Source organism: Carcharhinus amblyrhynchos, chromosome 8, assembly GCF_965287045.1.
Source record: "Carcharhinus amblyrhynchos chromosome 8, sCarAmb.v2.hapA, whole genome shotgun sequence".
Classification (NCBI taxonomy): domain Eukaryota; kingdom Metazoa; phylum Chordata; class Chondrichthyes; order Carcharhiniformes; family Carcharhinidae; genus Carcharhinus; species Carcharhinus amblyrhynchos.
Genome location: NC_137331.1, coordinates 82,802,125 through 82,825,242, shown reverse-complemented (window position 1 = coordinate 82,825,242; position 23,118 = coordinate 82,802,125). Strand labels below are relative to the sequence as shown.

Below are 23,118 nucleotides of genomic sequence, written 5' to 3'. Positions count from 1 at the left end.
TCAAAATTAGTCACCGATACAGGTAGAGTGCCTTTAAAACGTAGTAATTCCAAAATTCCAAGTGGCACAATACCACTGAAGGTAAACTTAAATGCAAACATCATAGCCAAGCTATGTTTATAGTAGTAGACCACTGCATGTAATAATTAAGAAGACAAAAACAAAATCAAAGGTGCAAGTTTTTCATGTTAGGGAACGTAATTATTTAATCATAAATATAACTATTTTTATCCATAAACTTAATCCCTCCTGATCACATTTACTTATCCAATCAGCCTCCATAGTATTGGAAAACAGCAAATCAGTCACAGAAGAAAGTACCTTAAATATCAGAAGGAGAGTATTAGTTACCCTACAAAATAAACTGCACCTTATTTTGCACACTAAAAAAAGGAAAATGATTTAGAGTTATGTGTATAAATATGTAAAGGCAAACAAGATTTTTATTTTGTTTTCCATTGTCACTGTCAGCATTACAGGAAGTGCAAGATCACAGATTTACTTTCATAAAAATTGAAGTATTTTGTGCTTCAATATTGATTGTAATTTTAATTGTTTGTTGGCTAATCAACTGTAAGCATGACTCTGCTGTGTATCTGAATAGCTCAGGCATTCAATTAAAGAAACTGCCACAAAAGTTTGAACTGATTCCAATATCAAACACCAGATATGTCACCTGGAGCCATCTTGGCTGCAATAGGCTCCACTCCCTTCCTGTTTGTCCAAGTGACAGTCACTTGTTGGACAACTAACAGGAATGAGTTTGAATTCTCTGTGGATAAATGCAGGTGCTAGGTATTCATCATTCGTAGTACAATTCACCAAAAAAATATATAAATGTGTTCCTATTACCCTCTTAGCCTTCTTCATCACCTCCTTAGGCACAAGGCTGACTTCAATACATAAATTCTATGATAAATAGAATTTAAATATTATAAGTGATCCTGGCACGGAATCATCTGGGCTCACTTGCCTTTGTGGCCTCACCGGTGAAGGTCATCACCGGCAAGGATCATGTTTGATCTCCACCAATGGGGACCTGTCGTGATAGCCTCGCTTTAATGACCAGAGGCCCGTTGGGGGGGGGGGGGGGGGGGATGCCCCTTGCAGGGGGCTAGCCTAGCATTGCCAACCTAGCACACTGACAGTGCAAACCGAGCATTGAGTAGTGCCAAGGGTGTGGGATCTGAGGGGCAGGGGCCTATTTGGGAGGCATGGGGCCTGAAGGGGTGGAGCCTAAGGGAAGGGGAGATGTTGAGCCCTCTGCAACTAGTGACCAACTGGGGAGAGGGAGATCAGCCAGTCAGTTCAGGGGGGTGTCTATCATCCATGGAGGCCAGCGATAGGTGGGGAGGCAGTTAAAGATCACGTGCAATTGCTGTGTAAGCTGCCGGCTTTTAGGTGAGCTTAGGCCCTGCCCCTTCCCTTGCTGACAGGAAATAGATCTTGCTTCATTTTTTGCTCAGAGCGTGATAAGATTGAATTTTTAACTTGCCCAAAAACTTGGTGCTATTCTCTCCCGTTTTCACGCTTGATCAACACTTAGATTTTGTTTTGGTAAGATCACCCCTTCACAGTACTTGCTTTGGAGGCAGAACAGTAATGGTTCACTAAATTGCTCCCTGGGATGAGGGTGTTGTCCTCTAATGAGAAGCTCAGAAGGCTTTCATTGTCTGGAGTTTAGAAGAATGAGAGGTGACCTCATTGCAGCATACAAGATCCTGTTGAGACTTGCTAAGGTGGATACTGAGAGATACTGGTTGATGAATCCAAAACACTCAGACACACTTTCAGGATAAGCAACCAATCATTAGGACTGAGACGAGGAGAAATTACTTCACTCAAATGTTTGTGAATTTGTGGAATTCTCTATCCCAGAGAGCTCCATCATTGAATAAATTTAAGGCTGGATCAGACAGCTTTTTGATCTCTCAAGGAATCAAGAGATATGGAGACCAGATGGGAAGATGGAGTTGAAGCCTCAGGTCAACCACGATCATATTCAATGGTGGAATAGATTCAACAAGCCATTTGGTCCACTCCTGCTTCTGTTTTTTGTGTTCACATGTTCTTGTGGATAAATGAGTTGTTTGTAGGCCTTTATGCTTTGTCTAATGCTTTGATTTTGCATGGGAAAATTCCCAACAAATTCTCAATGTATTTGGTGCCTTCCCACATAAACTTTCTCCATTTGTCGTTGTAGTACATGTGGGTGCCGGCGACGTAGGCAAAGTGCGGACTGAGGATCTGGGGAGGGAGTATGAGAAGCTGGGAATGGAATTAAAAAGTAGAACCGACAAGGTGGTCGTCTCTGGGCTACTGCCTGAACTGAGTGCAGACGGGCGTAGGATTGACAGGATAAAGGAAGTGAATGGGTGGCTCAGGGATTGGTGTGGGAGGAATGGGTACGAATTTATGGGGCATTGGCACCAGTATTGGGGTAGGTGGGACTTGTTCGGGCGGGATGGGGTTGGTCTGAATCGTGCTGGGACCAGAGTGTTGGCGAATCGAGTAAAGAGGACTGTAGACAGGGCTTTAAACTAATTAGCGGGGGGGAGGGTGCGAGGGTAGGTGACGCTACGAGGTCTAAAGTTAAGGATAGGGTACAGGTAAGGGAAGAGGCCGAGGATGTCCCAATTGGTGGCGTTACGGCAAATAGGGTCCAGGTGAAGGCTGGGATGAAAGCGCTTTATCTGAATGCACGAAGCATTCGGAATAAAGTGGATGAGCTGGTGGCGCAGATCGACACAAATGGATACGATCTGGTGGCCATTACAGAGACGTGGCTGCAAGGTGACAGGGACTGGGAGATGAATGTACAGGGCTATCAAGTGTTTAGGAAGGATAGGCAGGAGGAAAGAGGGGGTGGCGTAGCTCTGCTGATTAAGGATAGTATCAAGGTGGTAGCAAGGGATGATATCGGAGCCAAAGAGCAGAACGTGGAATCGTTGTGGGTGGAGATTAGGAACAGCAAAGGGAGGAAGACGCTGGTGGGTGTCGTCTATAGGCCCCCGAATAATGATCTGGAGGTGGGGCGGGCTGTTAACACGCAAATAAGTGCGGCGTGCAGGAATGGGACGGCAGTAGTTATGGGAGATTTCAATCTGCATATTGATTGGTCGACCCATGTTGGACGAGGTGGGCTCGAGGAGGAGTTCTTGGAATGCTGCCGGGATAATTTCCTCGAACAGTGTGTGTTGGAGCCGACGAGGGAGCGAGCTATCTTGGATCTGGTGCTATGTAATGAGGCGGGTAGAATTAGGGACCTTGCGGTGAAGGATCCTCTTGGAGAGAGTGATCATTGTATGGTGGAGTTTCTGGTGCAGATGGAGGAGGAGAAAGTGGGTTCCCGGACACGTGTCCTTTGTTTGAATAGAGGGGAGTATGGTAGGATGAGAGAAGAATTGGTGAATGTGGACTGGGGGAGTGCGTTGGAAGGTAGGTCTGCTGAGGAGCAGTGGAGGATCTTTAAGGAGATCTTTCTTGGTGCTCAGCAGAAATTTATTCCGATGGTCAAAAAGGACAGTAGGAAGAGAGGTAATAAGCCGTGGATAACGAAGGAGGTGAAGGAAAGTGTTAAATTAAAAGCGGAGGAATTTAGAGTAGCTAAGAGTAGTGGGCGAGAAGAGGATTGGGAAAGGTTTAAATGTCAACAAAGATTGACAAAGAAGTTGATAAAGGAGGGTAGGAGAAGCTATGAGGCTGGGCTAGCACTTAATATAAAAAAGGATAGCAAGAGTTTTTATAAATATATAAAAAGGAAGAGGCTGGCTAGGGTGAACGTTGGTCCTTTAGAGGATGAGAAAGGGGAGCTAGTGGTAGGGGATGGGGATATGGCTAAGGTCTTGAATAACTTTTTTGTTTCTGTCTTCACGGAGGAGGACGTGAATAATTTGCCGGGTGTTAGCGATGGAAAGGTGGTAGGAATGGAGGGTCTTAATGACATTACTGTTACTAGAGAGGTGGTGCTCGACAGACTGGAGGGGCTGATTGTGGACAAGTCCCCAGGACCGGATGGAATGCATCCGAGGGTTCTGAAAGAAATGGCGGAGGTGATAGTGGATGCCTTGGTGGTTATTTTCCAGACGTCGCTGGATTCCGGGGAAGTGCCGGAAGATTGGAAAACGGCTAATGTTACGCCGTTGTTTAAGAAGGGTGCCAGGCAAAAGGCGGGGAATTATAGGCCGGTTAGTTTAACGTCTGTGGTAGGTAAAATGTTAGAATCCGTCATTAAGCAGGAAATTGCGAGGCATCTTGAAGGGAATTGCTTGATAGGGCGGACGCAACACGGTTTCATTAAAGGGAAGTCGTGTCTGACAAATTTACTGGAGTTCTATGAGGATGTGTCTAGGGCAGTGGATAGAGGAGAGCCGGTGGATGTGGTCTTTCTGGATTTTCAGAAGGCGTTTGACAAGGTACCTCACAAGAGGTTATTGCAGAAGGTCAGGGGACATGGAGTTGGGGGTAGGGTGTTAGCGTGGATAGAGGATTGGTTGTCAACTAGGAGGCAGAGAGTGGGGGTCAATGGGTGCTATTCGGATTGGCGGTTGGTGACTAGTGGGGTGCCCCAGGGGTCGGTGCTGGGGCCTCAGCTATTTACCATTTATATAGATGATCTGGAGGAGGGAACCGAGTGCAGGGTGTCGAAATTTGCTGATGACACCAAGATTGGGGGAACGGCAAATTGTGCGGAGGGTGTGGAGAGTCTGCAGAAGGATCTAGATAGGCTGGGCGAATGGGCCAGGAAATGGCAAATGGAATTTAATGTTGGCAAGTGTGAGGTGGTCCACTTTGGTAGGAAGAATGGTAGGAAGGACTTTTACTTACGTGGCGAAAAACTGCAGCAGGCGACGGTGCAGAGGGACCTCGGGGTCCTTGTGCATGAGTCGCAAAAACCCAGCTTGCAGGTGCAGCAGGTGGTCAGGAAGGCGAATGGGATGCTGGCCTTCATAGCGAGGGGGATTGAATATAAAAGTAGGGAGGTCTTGCTGCAGCTGTATAGGGCATTGGTGAGGCCGCAGCTGGAGTACTGTGTGCAGTTTTGGGCGCCGCACCTGCGCAAGGATATTTTGGCCCTGGAGGGAGTGCAGAGGAGGTTTACTAGGCTGATACCGGAGTTGAGGGGATTGAGCTATGAGGAGAGGCTGAATAAACTAGGCTTGTACTCGTTAGAGTTTAGAAGAATGAGGGGAGATCTCATTGAGACGTATAAGATGATGAATGGGATGGATAGGATAGAGGTGGAGAGACTCTTCCCGCTCAAAAAAGACAGTAGGACTAGGGGGCACAGCCTCAAGATAAAGGGGAGGCGGTTTAGAACGGAGTTGAGGAGGAACTTCTTCACTCAAAGGGTGGTGAATCTCTGGAATTCTCTGCCCGTTGAAGTGGTGGAGGCTGCCTCGCTAAATATTTTTAAGAAGCGGGTTGATGGGTTCTTGATAAGAGAGGGGATTAAGGGTTATGGGGAGAGGGCCGGAAAGTGGAACTGAGCCACAACAGATCAGCCATGATCTTATTGAATGGCGGGGCAGGCTCGAAGGGCTAGATGGCCTACTCCTGCTCCTATTTCTTATGTTCTTATGTTCTTATTTTGCTTAGTCAGAAGCCAGGGACTTTCATGAGTTGGTGGGGAAGTTGGATCTCTTCAGAGATGATTTGCGGACATCCATGAAGTGTTTCTTCTATCCTTCTGGGTTGTTCCTTGCACAGCTATGTTACGAATAGAACAGTTGTTTCAAAAGTTCAATAGCAGGCATTTGAACATGTCCCACCCTAGTGTGGCTTGTTTTGAGTGATCACTGGATTTGAAGGGTCTCGTAAAGGCGTTGCTTGTGGCAATTCCCCAGTGCTTTGAGGTGCAGTTACGTATTGTCCAAGTCCAGGACTCGCTACTGCCTGGTAAACTGTGACCTACTCTTGGGTTTGAGATCCTGGTTCTCAAATGCAAGAACAAAAGAACACAAGAAATAGGAGCAGGAGTAGACCATATGGTCCTTTGAGCTTGCTGCATTATCCAACAAGATTACAGCTGATCTTAAAACTTCAACTGCATTTGCCTGCCCATTCCCCATATTCTTGATGCCCTGAGAGATTAAAAATACATCTAACCCAGCCTTGTATGTATTCAATGTTCGAGCATCCACAATACTTTGAGGCAGAGAATTCCAAAGATTTACAACCCTTTGCTGGAAGTAATTTCCTCCCATCTCAGTGTTAAACAATTGGCCTCTTATCCTGAGACTATGTCCTATGTTTTGGATTCTCAGCCAGCAGAAGAAACCTCTCAGGATTTACCCTATCATGCCTCTTCAAAATGTTATACATTTCAGTGAGATTGTCTCTCATTATTCTAAACTCCAGAGAAAAGAGACCTAATTTTCTCAGATTCTTTTGAGTCCATTTATAACCCAAAGTTTCAGGTCCATTGTACAACTATATCTAAGTGATATAACAGATGCTTCACCATGGTGGAAGGACCTCTGAACAACATACCAGCTATCCTTATGTTCCAGTTATCCATGTCTATTGCCTTCACGTTTATTCATCACCAGCTGCTTGATCTAGCTTCTCATGTGACATGGTTTAGTAACCATTTATGCCCATGGTAAGACTAACTGCCCTGCCTCGGTACATAGTGACAAACTGGAGTGGGCTAGATTCCTCTGCAACCAGATATGCTTTGTCCCAAAAATCCAGCTTAGTTTAGTCCTGGATATTCAGTAAAGCCAAGAGAAACACTTCTACTATATACCACGGAGATCTGACCAATGAAAGGAATAGTTTAGACACATCTTACAAGACACAAAATTAACCTGCATCAGGATTTAGTATTGATGAAGAACAGTATCCTATATTTATATAACTCCTTCTCTTGGCAATCTATCCAAAGGCGCTTCACAGAAGCGATACGAGTCAAAAATAGATGTCAGCCAGATTTGAAAATATTCAGAGAGATGTGCTTTTAAACAGACTTTCCAGGGAAGATGAGAAAATAGACAAGTCAAAATTAAATTCCAAGTATGGGGTTTAAATGGCTGAAGGTGCCACAATCAATGAAGAGACACCGAGAGAAGGGGGATGCACAACAGGTTAGAACCAGCGAATTGGGGGACTTTGGGTGTGGGGCTGGAAGGTGGTGCCAAGAATGCAGGGAATTACAAAGAAAGTGAAGTGCAATATCAGAAATGTTTTAAACCAAGTGGTGAAAATTTAATTTAGAACCATTAGGACTCCACTAGGAGTTGAAGTAGGCCAGGAAGGACTGGAGTGATGGGTGAGAAAGATCAGGTACATAAGAATATGAGAAATAGGCGGAAGATTAAGCCGCTGATTGCTGTTCTGACTGTGGCTTCAACTCCACTTTTCTGCCTGAGTCTCCCCCTAACCTCAGCCCTTGATTCACTTATCGATCAAAAATATTTTTAACTTGGCCTTGAATATATTCAATGATCCAGCCTCCACTGCTCTCTGATGTAGAGAATTTCAAATACTCACAGCCCTCTGAGGGAAGAAATTTTTCCTCTTTCCAACTTTCCATCTTATGCAACAATTTATCACATGGTAGGTTGTTGCATAAGGTTAAATCTCATGGGATCCAGGGTGAGGTATCTAAATGGATACAAAGTTGGCTTCTTGACAGAAGCCAGAGGGTGGTTGTTGACAGTTTTTCAAACTGGAGGCCTGTGACCAGAGGTGTGCCTCAAAGATCAGTGCTGGGCCCACTGTTATTTGTCATTTTTATTATTGATTTGGATGAGAATATAGGAGGCATGATTAGTAAGTTTCCAGATGACACCAAGATTGGTGGCATAGTGGACAGTGAAGAAAGTTATCTCCAATTGCAACAGGATCTTGATCAATTGGGCCAGTGGGCTGACGAATGGCAGATGAAGTTTAACTTAGATAAATGCGAGGTGATGCATTTTGGTTGACTGAACCAGGACAGGACTTACTCAGTTAATGGTGGAGGGTTGGGGAGAGTTACAGAACAAAGAGATCTAGGGATACATGTTCATAGCTCCTTGAAAGTGGAGTCACATTTGGACAGAATGGTGAAGAAGGCATTCGGCATGCTTGGTTTCATCGGTCAGGAATACAAGAGTTGGGACATCTTGTTGAAGTTGTACAAGACATTGGTAAGGCCACGCTTGGAATACGGTGTGCAGTTCTGGTCACCCTATTAAAGAAAGAATATTATTAAACTAGAAAGTGTGCAGAGAAGATTTACTAGGATGCTACCGGGACTTGATGGTTTGAGTTATAAGGAGAGGCTGGAGAGACTGGGACTTTTTCCTCTGGAGGCTGAGGAGTGACCTTATAGAGGTCTATAAAATAATGAGGGGCATAGATATGGTAAATAGTCAATACATTTTCCCAAAGGTAGGGGAATCTAAACCTAGAGGGCATAGGTTTAAGGTGAGCGGGGAGAGATACAAAAGTGTTCAGAGGGGCAATTGGTTCATATAGAGGGTGGTGAGCGTCTGGGACAAGCTGCCAGAGGTAGTCATAGAGGAGGGTACAATTTTGTTTTTTAAAAAGCATTTAGATAGTTACATGGATAAGATGGGTATAGAGGGATATGGGCCAAATGCGGGCAATTGGGATTGGCTTAGGGGCTGAAGGGCCTGTTTCCATGCTCTAAACCTCTATGACTCTAAATGGGCCATCTCTTATTGGAATGCTGCCGGGATAATTTCCTTGAACAGTGTGTGTTGGAGCCGACGAGGGAGCGAGCTATCTTGGATCTGGTGCTATGTAATGAGGCGGGTAGAATTAGGGACCTTGCGGTGAAGGATCCTCTTGGAGAGAGTGATCATTGTATGGTGGAGTTTCTGGTGCAGATGGAGGAGGAGAAAGTGGGTTCCCGGACACGCGTCCTTTGTTTGAATAGAGGGGAGTATGGTAGGATGAGAGAAGAATTGGCGAATGTGGACTGGGGGAGCGTGTTGGAAGGTAGGTCTGCTGAGGAGCAGTGGAGGATCTTTAAGGAGATCTTTCTTGGTGCTCAGCAGAAATTTATTCCGATGGTTAAAAAGGACAGTAGGAAGAGAGGTAATAAGCCGTGGATAACGAAGGAGGTGAAGGAAAGTGTTAAATTAAAAGCGGAGGAATTTAGAGTAGCTAAGAGTAGTGGGCGAGAAGAGGATTGGGAAAGGTTTAAATGTCAACAAAGATTGACAAAGAAGTTGATAAAGGAGGGGAGGAGAAGCTATGAAGCTGGGCTAGCACTTAATATAAAAAAGGATAGCAAGAGTTTTTATAAATATATAAAAAGGAAGAGGCTGGCTAGGGTGAACGTTGGTCCTTTAGAGGATGAGAAAGGGGAGCTAGTGGTAGGGGATGGGGATATGGCTAAGGTCTTGAATAACTTTTTTGTTTCTGTCTTCACGGAGGAGGACGTGAATAATTTGCCGGGTGTTAGCGATGGAAAGGTGGTAGGAATGGAGGGTCTTAATGACATTACTGTTACTAGAGAGGTGGTGCTCGACAGACTGGAGGGGCTGATTGTGGACAAGTCCCCAGGACCGGATGGAATGCATCCGAGGGTTCTGAAAGAAATGGCGGAGGTGATAGTGAATGCCTTGGTGGTTATTTTCCAGACGTCGCTGGATTCCGGGGAAGTGCCGGAAGATTGGAAAACGGCTAATGTTACGCCGTTGTTTAAGAAGGGTGCCAGGCAAAAGGCGGGGAATTATAGGCCGGTTAGTTTAACGTCTGTGGTAGGTAAAATGTTAGAATCCGTCATTAAGGAGGAAATTGCGAGGCATCTTGAAGGGAATTGCTTGATAGGGCGGACGCAACACGGTTTCATTAAAGGGAAGTCGTGTCTGACAAGTTTACTGGAGTTCTATGAGGATGTGTCTAGGGCAGTGGATAGAGGAGAGCCGGTGGATGTGGTCTTTCTGGATTTTCAGAAGGCGTTTGACAAGGTACCTCACAAGAGGTTATTGCAGAAGGTCAGGGGACATGGAGTTGGGGGTAGGGTGTTAGCGTGGATAGAGGATTGGTTGTCAAATAGGAGGCAGAGAGTGGGGGTCAATGGGTGCTATTCGGATTGGCGGTTGGTGACTAGTGGGGTGCCCCAGGGGTCGGTGCTGGGGCCTCAGCTATTTACCATTTATATAGATGATCTGGAGGAGGGAACCGAGTGCAGGGTGTCGAAATTTGCTGATGACACCAAGATTGGGGGAAAGGCAAATTGTGCGGAGGGTGTGGAGAGTCTGCAGAAGGATCTAGATAGGCTGGGCGAATGGGCCAGGAAATGGCAAATGGAATTTAATGTTGGCAAGTGTGAGGTGGTCCACTTTGGTAGGAAGAATGGTAGGAAGGACTATTACTTACAGGGCGAAAAACTGCAGCAGGCGACGGTGCAGAGGGACCTCGGGGTCCTTGTGCATGAGTCGCAAAAACCCAGCTTGCAGGTGCAGCAGGTGGTCAGGAAGGCAAATGGGATGCTGGCCTTCATAGCGAGGGGGATTGAATATAAAAGTAGGGAGGTCTTGCTGCAGCTGTATAGGGCATTGGTGAGGCCGCAGCTGGAGTACTGTGTGCAGTTTTGGGCGCTGCACCTGCGCAAGGATATTTTGGCCCTGGAGGGAGTGCAGAGGAGGTTTACTAGGCTGATACCGGAGTTGAGGGGATTGAGCTATGAGGAGAGGCTGAATAAACTAGGCTTGTATTCGTTAGAGTTTAGAAGAATGAGGGGAGATCTCATTGAGACGTATAAGATGATGAATGGGATGGATAGGATAGAGGTGGAGAGACTCTTCCCGCTCAAAAAAGACAGTAGGACTAGGGGGCACGGCCTCAAGATAAAGGGGAGGCGGTTTAGAACGGAGTTGAGGAGGAACTTCTTCACTCAAAGGGTGGTGAATCTCTGGAATTCTCTGCCCGTTGAAGTGGTGGAGGCTGCCTCGCTAAATATTTTTAAGAAGCGGGTTGATGGGTTCTTGATAAGAGAGGGGATTAAGGGTTATGGGGAGAGGGCGGGAAAGTGGAACTGAGCCACGACAGATCAGCCATGATCTTATTGAATGGCGGGGCAGGCTCGAAGGGCTAGATGGCCTACTCCTGCTCCTATTTCTTATGTTCTTATGTTCTTATGAAACTATGCTCTCTAGATCTAGGTTTTCCCACAAGGTAAAAGAATCCTCTCAGCACCCATGCAAAAACAGAAAATGCTGGAACATCTCAGCTGGTCTGACAGCGCCTGTGGGAGAGAATAGACCCAACATTTCGCGTCTGAATGACCCCTCATCAGAGCTGAAAACAGAAGAAAATAGGGTGATATTTCTGTTGGATTGGTGAGGGGAAGGATTGACAAAGATGTCACAGACAAAAAGACAAGGGGACTATAAATGGCGTGATCATGGCTAAGAAGGGTGCGAATAGCAGCCATTGAGATCAGAATGTGTAAATGACAGGACCAAGGTATGCAGAGTGTTAAAGGACAACTTGAGACATGTGACTGATGTCCTTAGTGGAGTGGAGGGTGCAGGTGAGGGGGAGAGAGAGAGAGAGAGAGAGAGAGAGAGAGAGACCATAGTGGATAGAAAAAGATGGAAAGTGAAATTTAAAAATGAAGAAGTGGAAGAAATGAATTTTTTAAGAATTAATTAGCTAAAATTAAAAGGAATAACATAAGCAGAAATGGGATGAAGGTGGAGGAGTGTGTGCATGCTCTCAACATCTATCTTGTAACATGAGAATGTTTCAATAAGATCACCTCACATTCTTCTAAACTTTAATGAGTTGTTGGCCTTGTAGCTTATAGTTAGAGCACGTAGCCTTGTAAACCAATAGTCATGAGTTCAGTTCTCACTGGAGCTGCAGGTGAAAATTTAGCGACGTTAGATGGTAAACTGAGCGTCAGACAAATTTGAATAGGCAAGAAGATTTCATTGCAGAAGGCGAGAATACCTTTGTTCCTGGAGTAGAATGGACAAAGCTTATTTGAAAAAGGTGAGAAAGTTATAAATGTTGATGTTCAAACTTGTGCATGGACATTTCAGTCTTTATTACCAGGGGATTGAAGTAGGGGGAGGCAGTGGTATGGTCGCTGGACTAGTAATCCAAAGACCCAAGGTAATGTTTGGGAGCCAGGGTTCAAATTTCAGCATGGCAGATGGTGAAATTTGAATTAGATTTAAAAGGAAAAATCTGGAATTATAAATCTGGGGCTGCACAGTGACACAGTTGTTAGCACTGCTGTTTCACAGCGCAAAGGACCCGGATTCAATCCTAACCTCGGGCACTGTCTGTGTGGAGTTTGCATGTTCTCCCTCTGCATGGGTTTCCTCTCACAGTTCAAAGGTGTGTGGGTTAGGTTGATTAGACATGATAAGTTGACCCTGTGTCAAAAGGTTGGCATGGGTAACCATGTGGAGTTACATGACTGGAGCCTGGGTTGTGGTCGGTGTGGACTTGATGGGCCAAGTGGCCTGCTTCTGCACTGTAGGGATTCTATGATTCAGTGATTCCATGAGTACAGGCCCAACTGCCTCAAAATTTTCTCATAAGATTAACCCTTCATCTCAGGAAGACCACTAACACTTCTACATTCTCAGGAACCGAAGGAAATTCAGTATGTCCACTATGAATCTCACCAATTTCTGTAGATGCACCATAGAAAGCATCTTATCTGGATGTATCACAGCTTGGTATGGCTCCTGCTCTGACCAAGACCTCAACAAACCGCAAAGGGCTGTGAATGTAGCCCAGTCTATCACTCAAACCAATCTCCCATCCATCAACTCTGTCTACATTTCCTGTTGCCTCGTAAAAGCAGCCAGCATAATCAAGGAACCCATGCACCCTGGGCATACTCTCTTCCACCTTCTTCTGTCAGGAAAATATACAAAAGTCGGAGAACACCCACCAAGGTGTTCAAGAACAGTTTTCTCCCTGCTGCCATCAGACATTTGAATGGTCCGACCATATATTAAGCTGATCTTTCTCAATACCCTATCTTTGACTACAACATTTTGGGCAGGAATCTCCTGCAATGCTCGCCTCAAAACTGGAGGATCCCGGCTGAGGTCAATTAACCTTTTCATCGACTGCCCCCAACTGCTACAATTCCTGTGGCGGGCAGGATGGGAGAATTCCAACATATATTCTACACTCTCTCCTTTCCTTCTCCCCTACATACTCAACGAATGACATGTTTTGTCAGCAGAGCGTGTGAGTAACAATATTTTTCTCTGTATCCCAATACATGGGACAATAATACATCAAATCAAAAGGAATCACTCCAGTGAACCTTCTCTGAACTGCCTCCAATGCAAGTGTACACCTCCTTAGCTAAGGAGAACAAAACTGCACACAATACTGCAGGTAATCTCTCACAATGGCCTGCACAGTTGTAGCAAGACTTCTCTATTTTATACTCCATCCCTCTTGCAATAAAAACCAATGTTCCATTTGAACAATGGATGAATGAACACCACTCGACAATCACCAGCCAAGATTGTTCCCTTCCTGTTGGCGAACACTTCAGTGGTCATGGGCATTCAGCCTCTAATATTCAGGTAAGCGATCTCCAAGGCAGCCTTCACGACACACAACAGAGTCGCTGAGCAGAGGCTGATAGCCAAGTTCCCCACACGTGTGGACGGCCTCAATCAGGATCTTGGGTTCATGTCACACAATCTGTAACCCCCACAACTTGCCTGGAGGTGCAAAATCTCACTAACTTTCCTGTCTGGACACAATACATATCCTTTTAACCTGTGCTTAATGCTCTCTCCACTCACATTGTCTGTACCTTTAAGACTTGATTAGCTGTAAAGAGTCACATTCCAATCGTTATTCATGTAAATTGAGTTGGTGTCTTTGTGCCTTGTTTGTGATCAGAATTCCCACCCACCTGACAAAGGGACAGACTGTTCCAAAAGCTTGTGGCGTTTGCTACAAATAAACCTGTTGGATTTTAAGCTGGTATTGTGAGACTTCTTTTTGTTTTTACCCCAGTCCAATGCTGGCATCTTCACATAATACCTATTAAAACACGGGCCTGCCAGATTAAATTGCGCTTTTGCAATTAACTCTGCAGCAAATAAGAAGCATGTGCCTTCAGACTCATGACTGGTTAAAGGTGGTGTGTAGCTTGCGAGATAGTCATCCTGGTAGCTTTGGACTGATTAGGAGCTGTCTTTCTTGTATGGGGAACTTTGTTGAACCTTTAAAAAGCTTTGATGTATTGTGATCCAGAGAGGAGCAGTAAAAAGGAATGGAGCATGACTGACCAAGAAAGGGAGGATGGCACTGACCCCTGGGAGGTTGGCAGAGGACAGAGGGAAGAAGCTGGACTACACATGGAAGGTCTTTCTCTGCAGGCAATAAGTCAAGCATGATTGTAAGGGGATGAAGGGTTAGAGAGGGCAGGTCAGTGGTGAGATTCTGAGATTGGAGGATAACAGAGCTTACCCTCAATTGTGTTGGCAAAGCTGATCAATGATGAATGGGAACAGCTCTTTGGTGAATGACAGTTGGTGGGTGGGTTGATGGTCACTTAAGGCTGGGGAAGGGTTATGGAGTGAGGATCGAGGGTGATGGAGGGAAGGTGACTGAGGGAGGGTACCGGATAATGGCTTCCAGATTAATGTTCAATATGGGAATATGCAGGGAAATAGCTACAACAACATAATGAGGGCTCTGATGTACCAGTCAAGAATGGAATTGTCCACAGCAGAGTGGATGGAGACTAGTGTGTGGCTGATGCAAAGTATAGGGCCCCCCAACAATCAAATGTCTTCAGTTTAGGAAGGAGGCCCATGAAGATTATTGCCTGATCTTTGCCTGATTTTTGTTCAAGTCTTCCTCAGGCAGCTAAGATGGGTTAAATCCACCCAATCATGTTGCCAGCACAGCTGGAGAGGAAATGACAGAGTGACCCAGGGAGAGGTATCACAATGGCCCAATTGGAACAAGGGGTATTAGCAGGCAGTAAGGCAGCTCAGGATGATGGCAACCAGAGGCCAGTGTAATACCAAGCAATAGTATGTAACCCTGGCTATACCACAGGCCGTGTAACCACTGACAAATATCAGAAACTGCAAAGGGTGTCATGAGATTCTGTCACTTACCTATGTCAGCTTCTTCAGGAAGACCTACATTCTTGTATAAGGGGAAGCAATCCAATGCCAGTAGCTTTAAAAGTCACCTTGGAATTGAATTTCCCCACCACTAGATCATTCCAAAACTCCATTAGGAACATATGTGGCATCACGCTGTCAGCCATTCCCAAGTGCATCAGGGAGGTTTTCAATGCCCTATTTAGGAGGTGCTAATGACTTTTTATGATTCCCCAGACACTCAAAGTGCCAGGCAGTAGGAGCAGTGGGATTCAGTGCCATTGCTGGATTTCCACAGCTACAATAGGGAAATGATTGCACAGATGTGGTGCTGAGATCATGCTGCAGCCTTCACAAACCAAAAAGATTTTCACTTTCTCAATGTGCCTCTTACCTGTGACCACAAGTGAATTCTTCATGTTCACATACCATGGAAGTGAAAGTCCTTATGACTCTGACATTCTCATGCTCTCCCAGTTACCAGAACTGTTTGTTCTCTGCCAGTGACTTTTCAGTGACGACACCATGCCAATTACCCTTGCAAAGTGTAGGAGGTAGTTCGTCCTTTGGTGGCATTACGCATAGATTAGCTTCTGCAACATATGGCTGCTAACCTCAACCCAGGCCAGCTTGGTCAGGATGGCCTGGCCTGCTGCTGCTGCCATCATTGAGAAGCGGAGCCTCCCGCTGTTACCTGGACAGCCTGGAGGAGAACTTACAGGGAGACATTGCTGAACAGTGCTGTCAATGCTAGGACATTACTAACTCACCGGGTACTAACTGCAGGTAATAATGTGGAGATGCCGGCATTGGACTTGGGTAAACACAGTAAGAAGTCTCACGACACCAGGTTAAAGTCCAACAGGTTTATTTGGTTGTAAATGCCACAAGCTGTTGGAACACTGTTCCTTCATCAGCTGAGTGGAGAGTTCTGCTCTATATATGTATGTATATATATATGTGTGTATATGATATATGCCTTGTTTGTGAGCAGAACTCTCCTCTCACCTGACGAAGGAACAGCATTCCGAAAGCTTGTGGCATTTACTACCAAATAAACCTGTTAGACTTCAACCTGGTGTCGTGAGACTTCTTACTGTGTTTACTGCAGGTGGCCAGGAATAACAAGGTGGGGAGTGGTGAAGTAGCAATAGATCCAGGCATTTGGGGAACAGATGACAACACTTATCGGAAGGAAAACCTGCAGAATGACTGATATTGTTGGGTGTTGTTTAAATATGGCACCCAGACCTTTGACTCTGAAAGGCATCCTGTCCATCCTGCTGCACAATTGGCCGGGCCCCTCAATTCTGCATAGATAATTGGCAGGCTGTCACATGCTTGTGTGTAGACAGCTGTTCTGATTCTGAGTAGATGTGATGTATGCTTTCTGTCCTGTCATCAGTCCACTCATTGCTACAATAAGGTTAGGCCCTTTGAGTCTTCTTCACAGCTTGCTTTCCCACTTAATTCTATATTGTCTTATTTGTAACTTATCCCAAGTCCTGATTAAACCATATTTATTAATATTTAATTTTAATATATCAAGCAACGTTTTGCAGTTAAAAGACAAAAAAAATCGAAGTGGCATTTATCTCACCACTGTGCAGTGTGAAGCTGCCATCTGAAGTTCCTCATTTCTTCAAATCTATTCCCTTAATATCCTAATATTATTTTGCACAATGCCATGGAGAAGAAGCCAATTTGATCAGTTCAGACACGGGAGACAATCAGCATAAGTGCTTGCTGATAGCAGCCCACAGATTTAATGTGCAGTCTTGAGAGCACTCTTGCTTTTACCAGCTCCACAATAGTGCAAACAAAAAACATGCCTCCCTGTGGCAGCATACAATGGTCCAATTAAGGGCATGACCTGGAGATGCTGGCGTTGGACTGGGGTAAACACAGTATGAAGTCTCACAACACCAGGTTAAAGTCCAACAGGTTTATTTGATAGCAAAAGCCATTAGCTTTTGGAGCGCTTGCTGCTCCTTTGTCAGGTGAGTGGGATTTCAGTTCACAAACACGACATATAAAGACACAAACTCAATTTACAAAATAATGGTTGGAATGCAAGTTTTACAGGTAATCAAGGATTAATTAAAGGCCACAGGCTTGGTTGCTAGGTGCTATTAGAAATTGATTGAAGTAAAGCGACTTCACTAAGGTGACATTAGATAGATTTTAGGCCCCTAAACCGCACACAAAGTTCTTAATGCCAGTTTCCGGCAGACACTCTTGGATCCTTCAAAAGAATATCAACTGATCTGACAGATGCTGCACTTCTGTTACAGAATACCTATTCATTGCTTGCCACACAGGACTCCTAGCTTCCCGTTTTACAACTATAAAATGGGTGCATCATTATTGGATTACTAGGCCAATGAATTTTGCTGACATTTCTGATTTTTCTTTTCTTAAGTCAATATGAGTAAGATCGAAAATCTCATGGCCCCAGGCAATATAGGCAGCAAAATATTAAAGAATCTCCTTCAGGGAGTAGCATGCTGATTATAAACAGCAAGATGACGGATCAGGAAAGTCATTCTGCATGGGACATCAAGTGAATTTTTTTTTACACTAAATAGCTACATATTGAAGAAAATGAAAATGTAACAGTGCATTGGTGATGAAGAACATGTTATTCAGTACATTTTCAAAACAAAATAAAGCAAATCATTTAAAATGTATTTATTATTAGTCACAAGTAGGCTTACATTAACACTGCAATAAGTTATCCCCCAGTTGCCATGCTCCGGCACACTGACAGAGAACATAGCATAGCCAAAGCACCTAAACAGCATGTCTTCCTGACTGTGGGAAGATACCAGAGCACCGGGAGGAAACCCATGCAGACACGGGGAGAATGTGCAGACTCTGCACAGAGAGTGACCCGAGCCAGGAATCAAACCGGGTTCCTTTATATCAAGATTAAGAAAATGATTCTTCACAGGAATATAAAATTGGTCAGGGATGATGAAAGATTATTCATTCCATTAAAGAACATTGCTCTAATGTTTTAGCTTTCACTTCTTATAATCAGTTATATTGTGAATAATAGACTTCATTGTCAAACACATTGTGAAGGAAAAACCTTCCAGCACAGAGTTTTACCTGAATGAATTTGGCATGCGTCCACACAGTTTTCCATCCATTAATTCTGGATGACGAAAATCAGGTGGAATGCATACATGTCAATTTCTAACGTGTAGTGAGTAAAGCTCATAAATGGGTACAATTAACCCCAAACATGCCTGCTTTTGAATCAAATGAAAGTGAGGTAGGCCTTAGAATGAAATGCATACTAAAAATATTGGCACCTTGCTGATTCCTGAATCCCACCAGACTGGCTATTAGATCCATCCAAGGAATTTTCACTGGGTTTATCACTATGAACTCCTTGAGAAGCGCGACTCATTTTATAACAGGGTAATAATGACAATAACTTGCAGTTATATAGCACCTTAGTAACATAATCAAACTTGCCAATGCACTACATAGGAGTGTTATCAGACGGAATTTGACACTGTGCCAGACAAGGTGATATTCAGACAACTGTCCAAAAGCTTGGATACAGAGTTGCATTTTACGGAGTGTCTTAAAGGAAGAACATGAGGTAGAGTTGTAGAGAGGTTTAGGCAGGAAATTTCGGTCCTTTGGGTCCACATAGCTGAAAGCATAGTCGCCAATGTACTTAGCAAATTGAATATTTAGCAAAAGTGCTCAGTTTATTGATGCAAATTTGTTGCAAGAAAATAATTATTAATATGTTCATATATGCCTTCAGAACATACCTGGCCCACTTCCACTGTTTTTGGATGTTGAGGTGGGGGAGAGGTGGATTCTGACCAACTACTGACCACTTTCCTAGTGATCTCTTACAGATTGAATCCTGTATCCTTTTATGAGTTGAATCTAGAGCAGGTAACTGCCCTCCCTGCCTCCTCTTCCCTTCATTTCTTTTGAGCTTTATATTATTCTTGGGATGTTGGCTTTTGATGTCATCTTTTGGTTTTTTTCTCAGAATGACTGAACTTCACTTTCTCCTTCTCAGAAACCACAACTGATTCATAACCTTAAAAGATATGTGTGAGGTGGAACCTGGATATGACAACAATCATATCTGTGAAAGTATGAATGCAGCAATTATAAAAATCAAATTTATAATTTAAAGCATTTCTGAAGTTTGGGGTCATTTGATTCATAAATCTGATTTCTGTTCAAATTTGTTTTGTTAGCAATTCAAAGATAAAAATACTTATGTTGTGTGTCTCATGTCTTGTTTTTTCCCTGGTTTTCCTCAAATCTCCCTCAGTCCACATCTCAATTTTATCCATCTATCCAATTTTTCTTCTGCCTCTTCTGCTTTTACCCACAATTTCTCCTTCAATTGGTGCCAGAACAAGGCTGTCAGGTCTTTGTTTCCAACGCCCATACTTCACTCACTTTCCCTTTCTAACTGTACTAACTATTAAAACTCTAGAGTGACTGGATCAGGTATAAAGATGAATTGTGAATAAATAAGTTTAATAATGAGACCAACAAAAGAGTTGTTTATTACTTGAGGGATTTATGAGGGGTATGGACAGGGTGAATAGGAGGCAGCGAGGATCAACCACGAGGGGACATAGTTTTAAGGTGAGGGGCAGGAGATTCAGAGAGAATTTGAGAAAACACCTTTTCATAGAGTGGTAGGAATCTAGAATGCATTGCCTGGGAAGGTAGTGGAGACTGAAAACCTTACAACCTTTAAAACGTATTTGGATGAGCACTTGAAACATTAAAGGATATGGTATAACTGCTGGAGAATTGGATTAGTGTGACTTTAATGATATTTATTGTTAGTACAGGTTCAATGGGCTGAAGGGCCTATTCGGCACTGTATGATTCTATGGCTCGACTCAAACAGAACTAATCAATCTACAGCAGTCCTAACTATAGGACATTATTAAAAATTTGTTCCTGTGATTTGAGAATTCACTGGCATGGTCAGATTTTGTTGTCCATCCTTAATTACATACAAAGACTAAGGAAATTTGGCATATCACCTACAACTGTCACCAACTTTTACAGATGCATCATAGAAAGCATTCTTTCTGGTTTTACCACAGCTTGGTATGACTCCTGCTCTGCTCAAGACTGCAAGAAACTACAAAAGGTTGTGAATGTAGCCCAATCCATCATGCAAACCAGCCTCCCATCCACTGACACCATCTACACTTCCTGCTGCTCAGCAAAGCAGCCAGCATAATTAAGGACCGCATGCACCCTGGACATTCTCTCTTCCAACTTCTTCCAACGGGAAAAAGATCCAAAAGTCTGAGGTCACATACCAACTAAGTCAAGAACAGCTTCTTCCCTGCTGCTCTCAGACTTTTGAATGGACTTACCTTGCATTAAGTTGATCAATCTCTACACCCTAGCTATGACTGTAACACTACATTCTGCAGTCTCATTTCTTTCTCTATGAATGGTATGTTTCGGCTGTATAGTGCGCAAAGAGCAAAACTTTTCACTGTATATTAACAGGTGACAATAATAAATCAAATCAAAATCAAATCCAAAGGTGTGTTGCTTTCTTGAATTACTGCAGTCTATCCAGTGTTGGTACACAAACTATGCTACTAAGGAGAAAATTTCAGGATTTTGACCCAGTAACAGTGAAGGAACAGCTATATAGCTCCTACTCAGAATGATATGTGGCTAGGAGGTGAATTTGCAGGTGGTGGTGTCCCCTTGTCCTTCTAGGTGGCAGAGATTATAGGTTTGGAAGGTGCTGTCAAAGGAGTCTGAGTGAGTTGTGAATCTCATAGATGGTACACACTGCTGCCACTGTGCATCTGTGGTGGAGGGAGTGATTGTTTAAGATGATGAATGGGGTTCCAATCAAATGGAAGCTTTATTCTGGATGATGTAGTGCTTGAGTGTTACCAGAGCTGCACTTACCCAGACAAGTGGATAGTATTCCAGAACACTCCTTATTTATGTCTTGTAGATGGTGGACAGACTTTAGGAATCAGAAGATGAATAATTTGCTGCAGAATTTCCAGCCTCTGACCTGCTCTTGCATTCACAATATTTATATGGATAGTCCAGTGAAGTTTCTGGTTAATAGTAACCCCCAGGTGTTGATGCTGAGGTAATTGGCAATGGTAATGCCATTGAACATCAAGACAAGATTCTCGCTTGTTGTAGATGGTCATTGCATGAATGTTATTTGCCAATTATTAGCCAAGCCTGAATGCCACCCTGTTGTTGCTCTAAGCAGGACATGTGTCATGGAAAACAATGAACATTGTGCAATTATCAATGAACATCCCCACTTAATTCTGACCTTATGATTATAAAAAGATCATTGTTGAAGCAGCTGAAAATAGTTGGGCCTTGGAGATTACCCGGTGACATCCTGGGACTGAGGCAATTGCCTCCAAAAATCACAACCACCTTGCTTTGATGGCAAGATAAAGATTCCGCATGCTTGTAGTTTATTTCATTATTTAAAATGTCAACCATGCATTTCCCATTTACATTTTCAGTTACTCTCTCACCTTCTCCCAATTCCCCCACTGCCTGGCTGACTGATCCTTCTGCAGTTGAGAGATTGAGCAAGAAAATTCCTGCCAGTGTTCTGCCACTTCTGCTGGGGGAGGGGGAGGTGTATAAAGTGAAGTTGACTGACTCTCATTAAGTTTTTCTCCACAAAATGCCTTCCACACTTTCCCAATCAGTAACTCACCAAACTGCTCATTCTTATTGGTTTGGCCTTGGTGGGTATCCTGCATTTAAGGGGGCTTTTAGAGATCCAGGGAATGGAGCAATATTTTCACATCAAGTCTATATAAGAGTTCACAGATTGGACTTAGAACAATATCAGAGAATCAAATCAAGTTTCAATTACACTAGAGACCAGAGAAACAAACCATAGAAACCTACAGTGCACAATGAGGCCATTCAGCCCATCAAGGCTGCATCTACAACAACCCCACACAGGCTCTATTCCCGTAACCCCACATATTTACCCTCCTAATCCCTTTAACCTAAGTATCCCAGGACGCTAAGGGGTAATTTAGTATGGCCAATCAACCTAACCCGTACATCTTTGGACAGCTCAATCTTTCTTTTTACTCACTAAAGGGCAGATGCAGCACAGACCTGTGCGGCTTCATTCTGACTTTGTAACATGTATCCCCCTCCTTGTGTTAATTTTATTCACAACACGGATGTGAGTTCAGGGTAGACACATGGAGCCGGGATGTGTGAATATGAAGGAGCCTTTTACGGGTAACATTTAGAAAATATTACTCAAACGTGATCATTTGTTCAAAGTGACGGGTTCTCCTTTCACTGTCCAACTCAAAACTATTGTTGTAATGTTATTGATGAGATAACAGTAATTGTTATAAAAGAAAATGGATAAATTAAAGTTATATCCTCGGTATAAATCAATAGCCCCCACCCCCCGCCCCCCCAACAATAAGTGAGGGATGGATTCAGAATAGTTTGCCCCACTGTGTGAGTTACCTTGCTGTCACTTTCGGGTCGAACTTGGCTCTATACTTGGCCACTCTGGTTCTTCTTGTTCCATCGGGGCAGCCCGCATCACTTTGCCCACTGCCCACTCCCCTGGACCCCGGCTTCAGCGGCCCCTCATCGCACACCTTGGGCTTGCACTTGACCACCGTCTTCACAAAGTCCACGTAGCAGTTCCTCGGCGGCTCTGGCAGCACTTTACTCGTCCCGCAGCCCATCACTCGGACATGGTGCAGGCAGCGAGCTGCATCTGGCCGCTGCAAACCCAGAGCTACTAACCCTGTGACCGCACTCTCTCCCAGTAAGGGAACAGCACACTGACACTCTGCATTGCACTATTGCACTGCCCCCAAGCGAGCCGAAAGAGAGTGGGGGGAGGCGGTGGAAAGAGGGAGAGAGAGAGAACTGCCAGCGACCCTACAGGTATTTACAGCATTCACCTGAAGAGAAACACAACCACAGGAGAGTGGGTGTGCCGAGTGATCTGCTGGAAGGAAGCTCCGGAAGGATATTT

The 23,118-nt window shown here is 44.2% G+C and overlaps 1 protein-coding gene across 1 annotated transcript in view; it reads right to left on the bottom strand.

The window, feature by feature from the left end:
- Positions 1-22,822, bottom strand: part of LOC145347053 (serine/threonine-protein kinase H1-like) — a 62,161-nt gene extending 39,339 nt beyond the window's left edge. The window contains exon 1 of the mRNA XM_080194953.1: positions 22,596-22,822. Within this exon, the coding sequence (XP_080051079.1) occupies positions 22,596-22,822 (227 nt within the window). The remainder of the gene's footprint in view (positions 1-22,595) is intronic.
- Positions 22,823-23,118: the final 296 nt, after the last annotated feature.